Genomic DNA, 16,480 nt, shown 5'->3' on the forward strand with positions numbered 1-16,480 from the left:
GGACAAAATAAATACCCAAAAATATAATATCCACTTTTACTCCATAGAATTCTGGAAAGGATTTGGGGTAAGAAAAAATATTTGATTTGTAAAATAAAACCTTAATAGTTTGGATTAATTGGTAGGTCAGCCTCAATCAGCAAAAAGCCAGAACCAGAAAACATTGTTGGGGGCAGGCCCGGTGGTGTAGTGGTTAGGTTCACACACTCCACTTCAGCAGCCTGGGGTTCGCAGGTTCGAATCTCAGGTGCAGACTGACACACTGCTCATCAGGCCATGCTGTGGTGGCATCCCACATACAAAGCAGAGGAAGATGGGCACAGATGTTAGCTCAGAGCCAATCTTCCTCACACACAAAAATAATAATAAAAATAAAAGAAAATAGTGTAAAGATAATTTTAAACTTTCAAAGACCTGCTGTAACTTAAAATAAGCTAATGATGTAGCAATGACCAGTGCTTGGGTACTTGCTTAAAAGAACAGATACAAATAATTTAAATCAGTCTATCAATTTTCCATTGACATCCATTAAATACGTCCTAGTTGCAACCTTGCTTTTGCAATTCATTTGCTTGAAAAATTCTGCTTTTTTCTCTTTTTGGGGGAGTGGGGGGAATCTCTTTGGGATTGGATTAATCATAATCTTTGGTTCATGACACCCTTTCATCATTGATCCATGTACAGCCTGCTTTCATTTATTTATTTAGTAATTTTTAATAATGTAAGAAGTGCTCACAAAACCACCACCCAAAACAAAAGCCAGAGGATAACACACATCTAATCATCTGTTACCTCCCACAGAGCCCATCCCCTGCCTCCCCAGCCTGAGGCAAGTACCATCCCAAATCCCATGACCTTCACTGCCTGCCTGTCCTTTCTATATAAGTTTTATGGCATCTAGCTGTATTCCTAAAAGCGTATTTTACTTTTAGTTGTTTTTTTACTCTATTAAAAGGATGTCATGCTGAGGTAGTATTTTAGGACCTACTTTTTTCACTTAATATTATATTTCTAAGATTTAGCCTCATCTCTGGGTTCACTATGGCTCATCTCTTTTTGACTGCTGCCTAATACTCCATTTGGAACTACACCACCATTTACTCATCCACTCTCTCACTGATGGCATGCGGGTGTTTCCAGGATTTTGCTACTGCTTACAGTATGGCTCCGAACATTCTTGCTCATGTACCAGAGCCTCTCTTGTATATTACACCTGGGAGAAAGGGTATGTGAATACTCAGCTTCAGAAGGTAATGCCAAGGGGCCGGCCTGGTGGCGCAAGCGGTTAAGTGTGCGCGCGCTGCGGCGGCCCAGGGTTCGCTGGTTCGGATCCCGGTGGCACACCGACGCACTGCTTGGCAAGCCATGCTGTGGCGGTGTCCCATATAAAGTGGAGGAAGATGGGCACGGATGTTAGCCCAGGGCCAGTCTTCCTCAGCAAAAAAAAAGAGGATTGGCAGATGTTAGCACAGGGCTGATCTCCTCACAAAAATAAATAAATAACAAAATTTATAAAGAAGGTAATGCCAAATTGTATTCTGATGTGTTTATGCCAATTTACTCTCTCATCAGCCACGTATATTTTGTGGACCCACATCTCCTCCAACACTTGGCATTGTCAGACTTGTTAACATTTGCCACTTGTTATCAGTCTGGAACCAACTGGAGTCATCAGCATTTATGAATTGGTGCGATCTAAATTAATCAGTGTTTTGTAATAAAAAAATGCATTTGACTATAAAAACAATTTTCACTGTAGAAAATTTAGACTATCTACAGGAGAAGGAGAAGGACAAGTCCAGGCAGAAGGCAGAAGGACTTCATTCAGAGAGTCAGTCAAACATTTTTTCACTCAAACGTTTATTAAGTATCTGCTATATTGCAGGTCTGCCCTAGGAACTGGGTATGAAGAGATGAATGAACCTGACAATGGAGCTTCAGAAGGCCTTTCTAGGGAGGTAACATTTAAGCAGGAATTTGAAGGATGAGAAGGAACCAGCCATACCAAAAGTAGTGGGCAGAACTTTACAGAGAGAAGGAAGGGTATGTGCAAAGCTTTAAGTGGGAAAGCCCTTGGTATATCCTAGGAGGTGAAAGGAGGCTGGGAGGGTGGGGCACAGGGAGATGCCAAGCTGGAGAAGGACTAGAGGTGCCATTCAAGGGGCAGACGGAGGCTAGATCACACGGGCTTACAGGCCAGCGTAGGGCACGTGAGCTGGAGTTTAAAGACCATCAGAACCTTTGCAGGGATTAAGTGTGTCTGGGGTGCTTTGTGATGGGTAGAAGAGCAAGGAAACATAGTCTCAAATACATCTTTGAAAGATCACTCTGGCTGAAAGGCACTGGAAGGCCGTGAGAGGGAGAGGGAGCAGAGAAGTCAGAGAGGAGCAGCAGCAGTGGTTCAGGACAGAGATGATGGGGACCCGCACTGCGCTTGTGGTGGTGGAGACAGAAGTGGGTGGATTCAAAACGTTTTTTATACTTTTTAAAAAAATTTTTTTATTGTGGTAAAAAACATACCTCCATAGTGTTTTCCATAGTGGCTGCAGCGTTTTACTGTCCCACCAACAACACACAAGAGTTCCAATTTCTCCATATCCTCACCAACATTGGTTATTTTCTGCTTCTTTTGATAATGGCCATCCTAACAAGTGTGAGGTGATATCTCATTGTGATTTTGATTTGCATTTCCCTGATGATTAGTGATATTGAGAATCTTCTCATGTGCTTGTTGGCCATTTGTGTATATCTTCTTGGAGAAATTCAAGTTCTTTACCCATTTTCGAATTGGATTATTTGGTTTTTTGTTGTTAAGTAGTAGGAGTTCTTTATATATTCTAAATATTAACCCCTTGTCAGATACACTGTTTGAAAATATCTTCTCCCATCCTATAGGCTGCCTTCTCACTCTTTTGTTGGTTTCCTTCCTTTTTTGTGCGTGTGTGAGGAAGATTAGCCCTGAGCTAACATCTGTCGCCAATCCTCCTCTTTTTGCTGAGGAAGACTGGCCCTGGGCTAACATCCGTGCCCATCTTCCGCCACTTTATATGGGACGCTGCCACAGCATGGCTTGACAAGTGGTGCGTCAGTGCGCGCCCAGGATCCGAACCCCAGGCCACTGCAGCGGAGCGCGTGCACTTAACCGCTACACCACTGGGGCGGCCCTGTTTGTTTCCTTTGCTGTGCAGAAAACTTTAAGTCTGATGTAGTCCCACTTGTTTTAATTTTGCTTTTGTTACCTGTGCTTCTGGTGTCATAGCCAAGAAATCACTGCCAAATCCAATGTCACGAAGCTTTCCTCCTATGTTTTCTTCCAGGAGTTTTATAGTTTCAAGTCTTATGTTTAGGTTTTCAACTCATTTTTGAGTTAACTTTTATATATGGTGTAAGACAAGAGTCTAACTTCACTCTTTTGCATGTGGATATCCAGTTTTCCCAACACCATTTCCTGAAGAGACTATCCTTTCCCCAATAACTAGCCTTGGCACTCTTGTCAAAGATCATTTTACCATATATGTGAAGGTTTATTTCTGGGTTTTCTATTCTGTTCCTTTAGTTTACGTATCTGTCTTTGTGCCAGTATCTCACTGTTTTGATTACTATAGCTTTGTGATATGTTTTAAAATCAGGAAGTGTGAGGCCTCTAGCTTTGTTTTTCTTTCTCAAGATTGTTTTGGCTATTCGGGGGTCCTTTGAGATTCCATATGAATTTTAAGATGGTTTTGTTCTATTTTTGCAAAAAATGCCATTGGGATTTTGATAGGAATTGCATTAAATCTGTAGACTGCTTTGGGTCGTATGGACATTTTAACAATATTAGATTTTCCAATTAATGAACATGGAATGTCTTTTCATTTATTTGTATCTTTAATTTCTTTCAGCAATGTCTGGAAGTTTTCAGTATACAAGTCTTTTGCCTCCTTGGTTAAATTTATTCCTAAGTATTTTATTCTTTTTGATATTACTGTAAATGAGATTGTTTTCTTAATTTCCTTCTTGGGTTATTCATTGTTAGTGTATGAAATGCAACCAACTTTTATGTGTTGATTTTATATCCTCAACTTTGCTGAATTCACTTATTAACCTAACAGAGTTTTCTTGGTGTGCGGAATCTTTAGGGTTTTTTCATATAATATCATGTCATCCGCAAACAGGTATAATTTTACTTCTTCCTTTGCAATTTAGATGCCTTTTCTTTCTTTTTTCTTGCCTAATTGCTCTGGCTAGGACTTTCAGTACTATGTTAAATAGAAATGGCAAAAGAAGGCATCCTTGCCTTGTTTCTGATCTCAGAGGGAAAGCTTTCAGTTTTCACCATTGAGTATGATGTTAGCTATGAGCTTTTCACGTATGGCCTTTATTATGAGGAGGTAATGTCCTTCTTTTCCTAGTTTGTTGAGTGTTTTTATCATGAAAGGGTGTTAAATTTTATCAAGTGCCTTTTCTGCATCTATTGATATGATCATGTGCTCTTTGTCCTTCATTCTATTAATGTATTACGTTGATTGATTTGAGGGAGAAATGGGGAAACTTAAGTGTTGAGCTTTAGATATTTTAGACCAGAGATGCTTGGAAGACACCCAGGCACAGATGTTTAGCAGGCAGCTGCACCTACAGATCCAGAGGTTAGAGATGCCTGAACTCGAGGGTGGGGGGGAGAAGTCACAGGGCACATTTAGAGAACAGAGAAGAAGGTGTGGTGGTTGGGGCATGGTGTTTACCGAGAGACAAGGATGGAAAATAAACCCAGAATGCCTTCCTAGAGCGAGATCATGGTGCCAGGCTCTAAAACTTGGATTTTATTCTCTGTAAACTGCAATTACAGAAAGGTCTCTTTTCTCCTTTTGAATGACAGAGTTGTTTGCTCATGGCTATTTATTTCTGGTTTTAAAAGTAATAAATGTCCATTGTGAAAATAAAGAAAAGTATAAAGAATAAAAGACCAAGCGTCTATAATTCCGCCATCCACCTATAATTACCACTAACACTATGGCCTATTTTCTTCGAAGAATTTTTTCTTAATTTTCATTGGTTTGGCCTTTCTAAAAATAATTTGCCAGTAGTATTAAAAATCTTCAAAATGTTCATACCTTTTGACTCAAAAATTCTCACTTTAGAAATGGAGTAAAGATGTATTCATAGGAATATTTATAATAGTTCTATACCTATCTTTTGTATATATTACAAAATCTAAATTATGCTATATACATAATTCTGTATCTTTTTTCACTTAATATTTTGTCACAAACATTTGCTTATGAGGTTAAAAATATTCCATAAACATAATTTAATTGCAACATAATATTATATTGGATAGACATAAAATAATTTGACAATTATGGTGGACCTTTAGGTTTTTATTTTTTTCTGAGGAAGAGTCGCCCTGAGCTAACATCTGTTGCCAATCTTCTTCTTTTTTTTTGGCTTGAGGAAGATTAGCCCTGAGCTAACATCTGTGACAATCTTCCTCTATTTTGCATGTGATGAGTGGTGTAGGTCCGTGCCTGGGATCCAAAGCTGTGAACCCGGGCCACCGAAGCGGAGCACACCAAACTTAACCACTATGCCATGGGGCTGGCCCCTGAAGACTTTTAATACTACTGGAAAATTATTTTTTGAAAGGCCAAACCAAGTTATGTCCGAGCATATGAGACTGCTCATTCACTGCATCCTTACCATCAGTAAGCATTATGGCTTTAAAAATATTTACTAATTTTATAGATGAAAAATAACTTATCTGTCATTGATATTTTTTTCACTGTTTTCATGAAACTGTGAAGCAGAAATCAGAGTCTCACAAAAACTCCAATCTAGTAAATTCAAAGCACTTTAGTGAAAGTGTTCAATTTTAATATCATAATGAAGAACTTGAGTTTAAGCTTACAAAATATGAATAAATTTCTAATAAGACTAGTCCAAAGCAGCAGGAAAGACCTTATTTCTGGCAGTCCAAAGTGGGGATCGAAGCTACTGAGGGCAGCCCAACAAAGTCATGCTGAGCATCAAACCACCCCAAGTCCTAGAGATCCCTAAGGACTCGTCTTAACTTGTTAGCTTTCTGTATAGGGCAGAGGGGAAAAGATTAATGTGAGGAACATGAGCAAGTTACAGTCCTTCCTCTCTCCCTGCCATTGATGAAGAGCTGAACTATAACCCAAGAGGCATTTTTTCAATTCAAAGGCACCTGGAAGCAGAATTACTCAACCTTCAGTATCATATAAAAGAACTGCTTAGGCACAAGTGTTTGAAGTTAAACCATTGTGCCCAATGAGGAAGGGCACTGGGAAGAGTCAAAGGGTAACCCCTTTCCTTCTTATGATGAATTTTAATCTACATACATGAAAACTGAGATCAAGTGAAATCTGTATTTTCACATAGGCTGAGCTCTATCAATGGTTGGTTTGAACTGAGATGACCTGGGTGTGGCCACCACATTGCTGTAAGGGAGCTAGCACAAAGAAACCATCTCTGCAGGTGCAGAGGTTTCAAAGAGCAAGTGTCGCACATCTGGGCCCCTTCACGATCTCATCTCAGTTCAAGCTCTGGACTGTGACCTTACAAGCTTGAAAATCTGATGCTGTTAATGTGCTCAAAGAAGCTTTGCCTCCTCAGAGACCACTTACATTAACCAAGCTCGCAGAGTTGTACAAACCAGAAAGCCAGTTTGTTATGCACATTTTATATCTGCAACTAGATTTACATGAGAAATCACAGGATAATCAGAAAGTTTGACAAGAAGCATGGAACCTAAATAAGGGAAGGCAGGACGACAACCTGAGAGGTTTTCTCTACTGTGGGTTACTGAAGGCCTTTGCGCATACTGCCTGGGGTGGTCTTCATCTAGTTTATTTCTCCTCATCCTTCTGAGCTCAGCTCAAATATCCCCTCCTCAAGGTAGCCTCCCCAACTCCCAGTGTAAGTTTCCCCACCCCCGCTTATACATTTTCATTACACTCTGCATTTTCATTTAAGCACTTACAATGATTTTAGTCAAAAGATTTTATATGCTCTGTTGTTAACCATCTTTCAGTTCCCTGACAGCAGAAGCTATGCCTGCCTTATTCACCACTCTATCCCTAATTTCTAGTGTGCACAGTACATAGTAGGCACTCAAATATTTGTGGAAGGGAGGGAGGGTGAGAAAGATAAGACAGCATGATGACTGCAAGTCCGCCATGGGAGTGGCCTTCCAACGGGACTCGAGTTCCTTAGTCAAGATTCTCTCTCCCTAACAGTGTCAGAAATGGGCACTGCCAAAGTCTGCCCTGCTTACTCTCCCTTTTTCTGTGTTTCTACTGCTAGCCGTTCTCCTCTAACACTCGCTCTGGATATGCAGTATCTTTGGTCAGGTTATGGTTTAATCAGACTAGGCTGTGTGCCTTTATTCTGCTGAAGCAGCTTCATATACCTCTGGCCTAATCTATTTTACGGTCACTTATAATTAAATCTCAGGGAGTAGCCTTACTTTCAAGTTCTTGGGGGTTACCACACTGTCAAGCCCTGGTAATTGCCACACTACTCCCCAGGGGTAAGGACAGGGATGCTCCAGGATGCACAGCAGTCATGGGAGAAATAAGACAACAATGTGTGCATGTGGCTGAAGCCTGTTCATACTTCATACAAACAGAAGCTAGAGATGACATTCTTACATGCTTCTGATATTTTCTCAAAGTATGATATTAATTTTGATAATTAAAAACAGAACAAGCACTGGCCTGGAGTCTGGGTGAGATCTAGATTGTTTTGATCTTGGCTCTGACACTAACTTGGCTGTCAGCAAGTCCTATGCATTGCTGGCTTCTGTTAAATAAAAGAGTTGGACTAGATGACCACTACAGCCCCTTCCAGTCTTGACATTACATTATCCAATGATTATTTTTCATCTAAGAACTAGTCCCTGACTTCATAAGCACCTCAAAGATCAATCCAGCTTCTGGCAATGACTACCACACACTCAAGAGTCTGGGTTAAGCATCTCTAAAGAAATCTCAGTGATATCTTAGGATTATCATGATTACAGATTAAATCATTCAAGAGACCAAGCAGATGTGCTTGGGGCCTGACAACAGCTAACACAGCAGATTCTCTGACATACGGATCTTCTCGATACTTGTTAACCACTAGATATAGGACTGAGATGCCTGGGAAATCTGGCTATGACCCAGCTGGAAGGGATCCTCTTCTTTCGACTTTCCCCAGAAACAGGATGCTTGTGGAAACTATTTTCCGTATGTAAAATAGTCAATCATGATAAAATGTTGCCATAAGCATACAGTCTTTGCAAGAAGCACTTCTCTTCTCTATTTTTGATATTGGGACTTCAATTTCCTTCACTTCAGCCCCTCAATGCACAGATCTGTGCACAGATCCTGTCACTGGTGCTAAATTACTCTCTCACACAGGCGTTCAGCCATAGTACAAACAAACTCATTACAAATCTGTTTATAACCAAAAAAATCATCAGTTTTAATTAGCTGGTATATTAAATTCAAAGTCATGTCTACATTTAAAAGTTCTACAAACTCTCCTCAGAAAACGGGTATCTCTGATGAGGCCCTTCCTTGTCTGAAAGGAAATTACCAAAAAGAATCAAGACATCCCACTAAGGGGTTTGCACTCCAGAGACACATATTTGTTTCCGCTGCAGCAACTGTGAATAGACTAAGAACAAAAGTGTGAATTCCAAAAGATTTCTTCCATTAGCTCAAATAGGATGTTTACAAAAGAATAAACAATTTAAAAAACCCCTGAGATTGTATGTGAAGATGGGATTGGCAACATTGTGTTACTTACCTTGAGTAGTAAGACTCCACCCCCAGGGCCTCCCGCACACTGGTGATGTGCTGCTCCAGGGCTGAGCTGGTGGCTGTTGGAAGGGTTGCACTGCTACTAGCCTGGAAGTCACTGGAGTTTTCCACTGTGTTATCACCCAGGTAGTGTTCGTGAAACTTCAGAATTCCTGAAACAGCACAGGCACAGCCAACATTATACACAATTGGGGTTGGGGGAGGGAAAGGTGGAGGGTAGGGGACAGCAATGCCAAGTGCTTTGTGACCTCTTTGACAAGCATGCCATTCTCCAAACCACGTGAAGAAATCTTGAAATCCAAGGTCTCAGGAGGGCTTTAAGAAGTGTGGTCAGTCCCCTTTTTACAACTTTCACCATCAAGTTTGGTGCTTGAAACCAGGGAATTCAAGATAGGGCTTTCGTTTTTGATGATATATTCAGAAGCTCCTGGAATGATGACCACTTCACATATATTTCAAAACAGATGCTTCTCAGAGGCACCAACTAGGAAAGTTTCCTTTCAGGAATAGCGCATGAGCATGCCAACGTATATTCTCCCAAGAAACCGAAATCCTGAACAAAAATATAACTAGCCAAGTGGAAACTCAAAGACCTTTCATTCCAGAAAAGCAAACTGCAATAAATATGTAGTATAAAGGCCAGATAAAAACATTTTAAATTATTTTTAAATAAGACTAACTGGTCAATGGTCATTAATGGATTAAAGGAGCAAAAAATGATGGCTGAATGAAACAGGCAATCCACAGTGGTTTTCTGGCAATAAACATAGGACATCTTCTCAAATGGTAATGAGGTGTGTCAGCTCTGGAAAATGCTGGTCGTCTCTGATTGGATTAGAGCCCCAGTGAAAGCTTCAGTCTCATTAAGAGCAAAGAGGAACGAAAAGAGAAACAATAGGAGCCTCATTATACACGGCTCATTATTACCGGGATTTGGATATAGCACCTGTCACATCACGTCCCCAAAATGTAACAACCGCAGAGAGAAAGAACTTGATACCTCCATCATCAAACGTGTCCTCCTGGGTATTAGCGCCCCTCTGCAGCCTGGGATACACAGGGATTCAGTCCATTGTGGCTGACACTTACCACATCACCATGTACATCACAACTTAAAATCGTTAGCATAAAAAGGTCAGAAGTAAGAATGTTTTTTATGGAAAGCCCATAAAAAAATATGGAATTAAGGGGAAAAGATTACAAAAAATAATGCAGAGGCATAGAATGTATAAGCATGAGTATTCTGAACCCAAGAAGCATCTGAGAGCTGTCATCCAGCCATCATTTTTTTTTTTTTTAAATCAAAGGGACAGAAACATAATCAAGAAAATCTTGTCAATTCTCCCTGGCAGTTGAACTTTTTGAAATTGGCTTACAGATATTCAAGAAGCCCCATTCTTCAAGATTCCCAATTATAAGATCCACTTCCCCAACCAATAAACTCTAATTGGATCTGGTGTGTCTCCAGCATGGTAAAGCCATCAGTATTTTATTACGCAAAAAATATGGTCCTAACAGCTAATTAGTTGTTCTGTATTTAGTAAAACTGTTACAGCCTGAACATTTAATGCCGATTTAATCAAAGGGGATTTTTACTTCTGAAATAGATTTATAAGAGAACTGGTTAAAAATGGGTTCTGCTAAACTCAGAAATTTCAAGCATAAGACTTCATTTATATACTGTGATAGAACTGCCATTATCATTTTAGTCTCTTTAACTTTACCATGACAAAGGGTCACAATTATTAAATCATATCTAGAAAGAACGTGTTAGGACTTTGCAGTCATCACTTTATTAGCTAATGAACAACGGCTGCCTAAAAATAGGGCTGCTGGTGAAATTAATCCTCCTGCTCTTAGTCTTCCTTGATAAATGCTTCCACATTCACGGCAAGGGGAGCAGTGATTTCTTGGGGGAATGAGAAAGCTGGGCTGTTTTATTAATTGAATGCCCCACCATGGAATAACCGCCTTTGCTGAAAGCTGACATCAGCTCCTTAATCTGATCCATGGTAATGCACCTCTTCTACTTCTATTCATTAGACTTGCACAGTCTAGTGTCTTAATTGCCCTGTGCCCACGCAAAGAGATCTTACCTGCCCCAGGAGCAAGCAACCAGCTGTATAGGTAGCCCGCCGCCAGGGAATAGTAAAGCACTAGTCCCCTCTGGCCATTAACCATCTCTAAGATCTGATCGATAGTAACCGGGGAGTAGGGGTCGGAGTCCTGCTGTCCTGTTTGTCGTTCGACCAGAAGATCAGCAAATGCCCTTGTCCGTCCTCTTTCTGCCACAGCCAGGGCTTCATCATGATGGCCTAGGAGATAAGGGATAGGCTGAGCAGTGCATGGGGGGTGAGCTTACTCAGAGAGGGCCATCCAGTACAGAAATTCTGGGCAAAAACCTCACTGCCTCTGCACTCCAATGTGTGGCAGACTCTTGGACACTGCTTAAAATTCAACCCCTTGCCTCAGATGACAGGTGCAGTGTCCACTCTTATAAACCCCACATTTTCAGATTCCATGGCACCCTAAGCATCGGGCCTTCCCCTCTCTTGCAGCCACATCACAAGAGAGCTGTCTTTATTCAGAGCATTCATCCTTAGCCCTGCCTGCTCTCTATTCCACATCCTGAGTTGCTCCCTGGCCTCCTGACTTCTGAGCCCATTCACTTGGCTCCTTGGACATGATGTTTTGCTCTCTGGTTTGCTCTGGACCATCGGTCTATTTCTTCTCAATGCAGCCCCTCTATGCATCACATTGTCCAGCCCCATTTCCACATTTCCCCCCAAATTATACCTCTGTGCCTTAACACATGCTGGTCCCTCTGCTGGGTGTGCCCTTCCCCCTTTCATTCAAAAAGAGGGATCCTTGTAGTTGTCCTGCCTATTTCAATGGGCTATGGTAAAGCCCATTGTAAGCCTTCACTGTAAGTGAAGATGCCTCAGTTACGGTAGGTGTTATCCAAAAACACCATATATAAAACAGGTGATTATTGTTAGAGCTGATACCTCATTTCATTCCGGGCTCCCATACACTTCTGTGCTCTTCTAGTCTCCATGGGCAAAGGGTTTAAAGCTCTGAGGTTTTTAGTTTTTTGAAATTGCTTCTCTCTTTCAAGCTTTTCCTCAGTCTTGAATCCAATTTCTAATCCCACTTTGTCTAAAAGACCAGTCTGTAATCTAGTTTAAAAGCTAATGGACAAATATGAGAGCACAAAAACATAAAGCAACATACTTTTAAGTGAGGGTTGTTTAGACATGCTGAAAGAACACAGTGCAGGGATTTGTTTGCGTCTTAAATATAAACACGGAAAAGTTACTAGAACTAAGGTCCAAAGAGAGAGTGGGCAGAGGCAGGAGACCACATGCTACAGCTCTGACAGCACTTCAAGTACGCCTTGCTTCCTGCAGTTCAAGTATCAGTAGAAAGTGGGGATTTATACGTGTGTATGCAAATGTCTTCTTTTACTCTATTGAGTTATTAACAGGAACAGCAGGGACGATTTCTGTTCACGTTGGAAAATTGGCCCCAAAGTGCTACAGACTTAACACTGTGATTATAATAGATAATAAATTGTAATCCCAGGCAATGAGGACATTTAATAGATGCATTTTTCAAGTGGAAGTTTGAGTATTCATACACATACAGCAAAGGACAGGTTATTGACAAGGCCACAACATCCAACTTCAAAGACATTGTTTGTTCCAATGGATACCTCCTAAACCCAAGTTCTAGGTTGAGGAAAATGGTCTGCAGAGATGGACAGGCCTGAGGAGAGAGGGAGGACAGGGGAGCTTGAATAGGGTGGCTGCAACAGTTAAGGCCCAGGTGAGGGAAGATGCATGCTGCCCTGTGCAATGCAGTGCCACACGCCTGGGAGAATTATCACTGACTATGCCTAGGCCTAGAGGGCAGATAGTAAAAACATTTACTAGATAGCCACATTAAAAGACGTGTGGCAGAGGAAATAGGGAAGAGGCTGGGTGTCTTCTCAGGTACCTCCCCCCGTAGGTATTAATGGCGAGAGGGAATGGGGGTGGGGGAACACCTGGTTCAAGCATCCCTGTCTCCGGGACACCTTCCCTGGCTCCTGGGTCTGCCTGCAAGCTGCTTTCTTTCCAGAGCACCTGAGTTTCCTTTACCCCGGCGCCAACCACATCATACTGCACTCGTTGACCTCCGTCTCTTGACAGGCTAAGAGCTTCTTGAAGGCAGGAATCAGGCCTTCTAGACTTTAATCCCTAGGGCTGGCACTCGGCACATACAAATATTTGTTGAATAAACGAACTAATGTTCAAGGGCTGGATTGTGGTTGTGGCTTCACCGTCTGTTGTAACAACAAATCACACTTCATCACAGCAATCACTCAACAACTTAGATGCACGGGCACAAAGTGGGAACCCCAGCTGCTCTTACCTAGGCTGACGAGCACCCGCTGCAAGGCCTGGTAGGATGATGTCTGCAGGTCAAAGAGGGAGAGTTTGTAGTCTGTGCTCAGCTGTGCCTCGTGTCGGATCGTTTCAAACAAGGCCGATGCCCTGTAGAGCTGCAAGTAGGGGACAAAGAACGTACGTTATCCATTCCCCAGAAACTACTGTCCAGCCATTCACTGACTGAAGACAACTTTTGCTCATATCTTGGTATACAACCTAAAAATTGTCCTAAAAGGTTTGAAAGGATGAATATTGATTTCCATGTAGGTCTTTGTAGAGCTGAAAAGGCATCAGATCATACCCAGTAAATTATGGCTTAGGTAATCAATTTTTGACAGATAAAAGGATCTAGAAGACAGCGCTTATAGACTTATAGTTTGAAAATTGAAAAAAAAATCAGCTATTAATCCAACCAAGCACTGATTTTAATTAAAACAAACAAAAAGCCTCTCATCATCAAGCAACCGTAACTCACAACCCCGTGCCTCACGGTGCTGAAGGACTGGAGTGAGAACAGGTGTGGTGGAGGCAGGCTGGAAACGGACGAGGCTGGGGGGGAAATGAGATGAAGGCAGCCACACTCGCAGGAGGAAGATAGCTTTTTGCAGGTGGTTCAGCCAAACCAAAAGCTGCTCTCCACAGCAGTGCCCCAGGGTCAGGTCTTCGCTAGACAAGCTTCACAGGAGCCACGCCCACTCACAGGGACACCCACAGGACCGGACACTCGACATTCCTAAGGAGACACTGTCCTGCTGCTCTAATGGGTTTCTCTATCAGTGAGACCACAAGACTTTTCTCTGATATTTATATGCTGGAAATAGTACCAAATTTTAAGTTCATGCAAATTTAAAAAATAGAATTCTAACACTAAGAGACTTAGACTAGGAGAGACGAATGCATTCCTAACTCTACCACTAATTTGCTGTGTGACTTTCAGCAAGATTCAGAGCCTCAGTTTCTTCTCTATAAAGGGGATGGTTTTCATTCTACCTTACACGGTTATTTGAGCAATAAATTCAGTGAGTGAAAGCACTCTGAAAATTGTAAATCACTATATCAATACAAATTTTAATTTTTAAAACCAGGAAATTAGAGAATTCTTTAAATTGCCTTTAATAGTTTAAAAAGTACAGTAAGAAAAGTACAGTAAAATACCATAGAATTCCAGGATGCTATGGTACAAATTCAGTCACATCATGTCCTCAGTTCCTGTGAGCACTCGGATAGGAGCCTTGATTCACTTATCCTCCACCCCCTTTGCCTAGCACAATGCCCTCTGCAGTAGTTACTCACATGCTGCCTAAAGTGGGTGATTGTGTGATTTTAGATGACGCCATCTCACAACTCCCTTAACCTGACAGAGGAACTCATAACTCAAGGGATCTTTCTAATCTCCAGAGGCAGCATGAGAGCGGGCTTCTCTTCAACTATTTATATATATGCAGAAACATGAACTGTGTGTGTGTGAGAGAGAGCACTATCTATTGATACAATAACTAGAAACCTACAAAGACATTAAATCCAATAACTATGAATTCTTAGATTACTTATTTCTATCATAAAATGTATGTAGTTTCATATTAAGTTTTAATGAGGAAAAGCAGCACATTAATAGTACAAGAACTCCAAAGACATTAATGAGAAATCTATCACACAAGTGAGCAAGAATTTTACTATGGTTCAATACTTCTAGGCTGGTACAGGCTGGAAATCCTGTACATTAACCCAAGAGTAGAGGGCAGCACCTTTTGGCAAATGTCATCACTACTAGGATAGTAATCCCAAGGTCTTCCATGCTTCTAGAAAGAAAATCCACTGGGGACAGGGGTTATCCTGATCACCTGATGTTGGGCCTCCTCCAGGTTCCCACTAGCCCAAAGGGAGAGGCCAAGACCATGGCGAATTTTGGCTTCATCTTCTCTTCGGCCCAGTTGCTCAGCTAACCTTAAGCCTGAAACCAGAGAGAGAAATTTTAAGGACACATAGAAGACAGACAATTCCATCCTGCCAGGGAGTCCTGGGGGGTAATTCTGCCTCAGCTGTATATAAAGAATGTTAACTACACAGGTAGATAAAATAGAGGGCAAGAGTAGAATCAGCCAGGGCAGAGTAAGCATTCTCTTCAAATTCTGTGTTGGTACTGACCTTTCTGGGACACTTCAAGATGCCCCAGCAAGAGCTCAGGCGATGGCTAGCAGCAGGAGACAGGTTTGCAGGACAGGCAGAAACATTGCAACGAATAGAACCTAACCTGGCCGCCCTCCCACATGTGAAATCTCTAGCTTTGCAAATGAAAACTTCTGGCCTATACATTTACCTAATCCAATCCTTTGGCTGGCAAAAGCTTTTCCTGACAGTTCCATAGTCAAGTACAGAAGCCAAGCTAATACTTTTTCCTATCTCATGTGCACTGCATCCTATCAGGGTTGATGGGAGACACATCTGATGTCCTCCCAAAAGCAGCATGCTCACACTGCCTGACCTGCCTTCTGTTACTGATGCCACTGACACATTTCATGTCCAATCTGCTTTTCCTTTAAGGCTGAGACTTTGATGTGCCTCAGTGGGCTTGCAGAACAAGTGTTACTATAAGTCAAAAAGCCTTAAATGGGACTGTCCTCATTCTAATGGCCTTCAGATAGGTACCTGCAGTGTGGGTCACTTACCCACAGCAAGCTTCTGGATTTCAGGACACCAGCAACCCCCAGGGCTTTGTGGGAGCCAAATCTGAGGGCAATAGTTTATTGTACTGGCCACTAAGCAGTTCTCAGCAGCACTTTGCTCTCTTTATCTTGCTCTCTGTACATAGGAGTAGCTTGTACAGAAGACAGCATGAAGGTTCCCACACTATACTTGCACACACAAAGGAAGGCCTTCCTTTTTCTAATCTAATTCAAGGTGGATGGGAACCTGCCTCTGAGCATGCTGGGCCCATGCAATTTCAGACTTCTGTAAAGAAACTGAGTCAGTTGAGAGGCTAATAAAAGCGATACTCAGGTTCAAGCTTGTAAAATAGTATGCATTTCAAAGTGCACATAACTCAGAAAACTTAGAAATAGCATTTTAAGTTTAAATCATGTCACTGGGTAACAAAAATAATACTTGCATATTAGTCACATTTTAAAATACCTCACAGAATAGGAACACAAATGAAAGAAGATGATTCTTGGGTGAAAACCAGGATACTGGTTGTTTTAATCCTCAATGAGCTAACTATATCCATTCTTCAATATGGCTATC

At 41.6% G+C, this 16,480-nt stretch overlaps 1 protein-coding gene across 3 annotated transcripts in view; it reads right to left on the bottom strand.

Annotated features, from left to right (window-relative positions):
* TTC28 (tetratricopeptide repeat domain 28) overlaps window positions 1–16,480 on the bottom strand; it is a 600,025-nt gene that overhangs the window by 86,915 nt on the left and 496,630 nt on the right. For all 3 annotated transcript variants that reach the window (XM_058531684.1, XM_058531683.1, XM_058531685.1), the window contains 4 exons: window positions 15,082–15,191; window positions 13,224–13,353; window positions 10,904–11,122; window positions 8,794–8,959 (listed from right to left, as the gene is read on the bottom strand). In XM_058531684.1, coding sequence (XP_058387667.1) covers window positions 8,794–8,959; window positions 10,904–11,122; window positions 13,224–13,353; window positions 15,082–15,191 — 625 coding nt within the window. The remainder of the gene's footprint in view (window positions 1–8,793; window positions 8,960–10,903; window positions 11,123–13,223; window positions 13,354–15,081; window positions 15,192–16,480) is intronic.

This window comes from Diceros bicornis, chromosome 35, assembly GCF_020826845.1.
Source record: "Diceros bicornis minor isolate mBicDic1 chromosome 35, mDicBic1.mat.cur, whole genome shotgun sequence".
NCBI classification, from domain to species: Eukaryota; Metazoa; Chordata; class Mammalia; order Perissodactyla; family Rhinocerotidae; genus Diceros; species Diceros bicornis.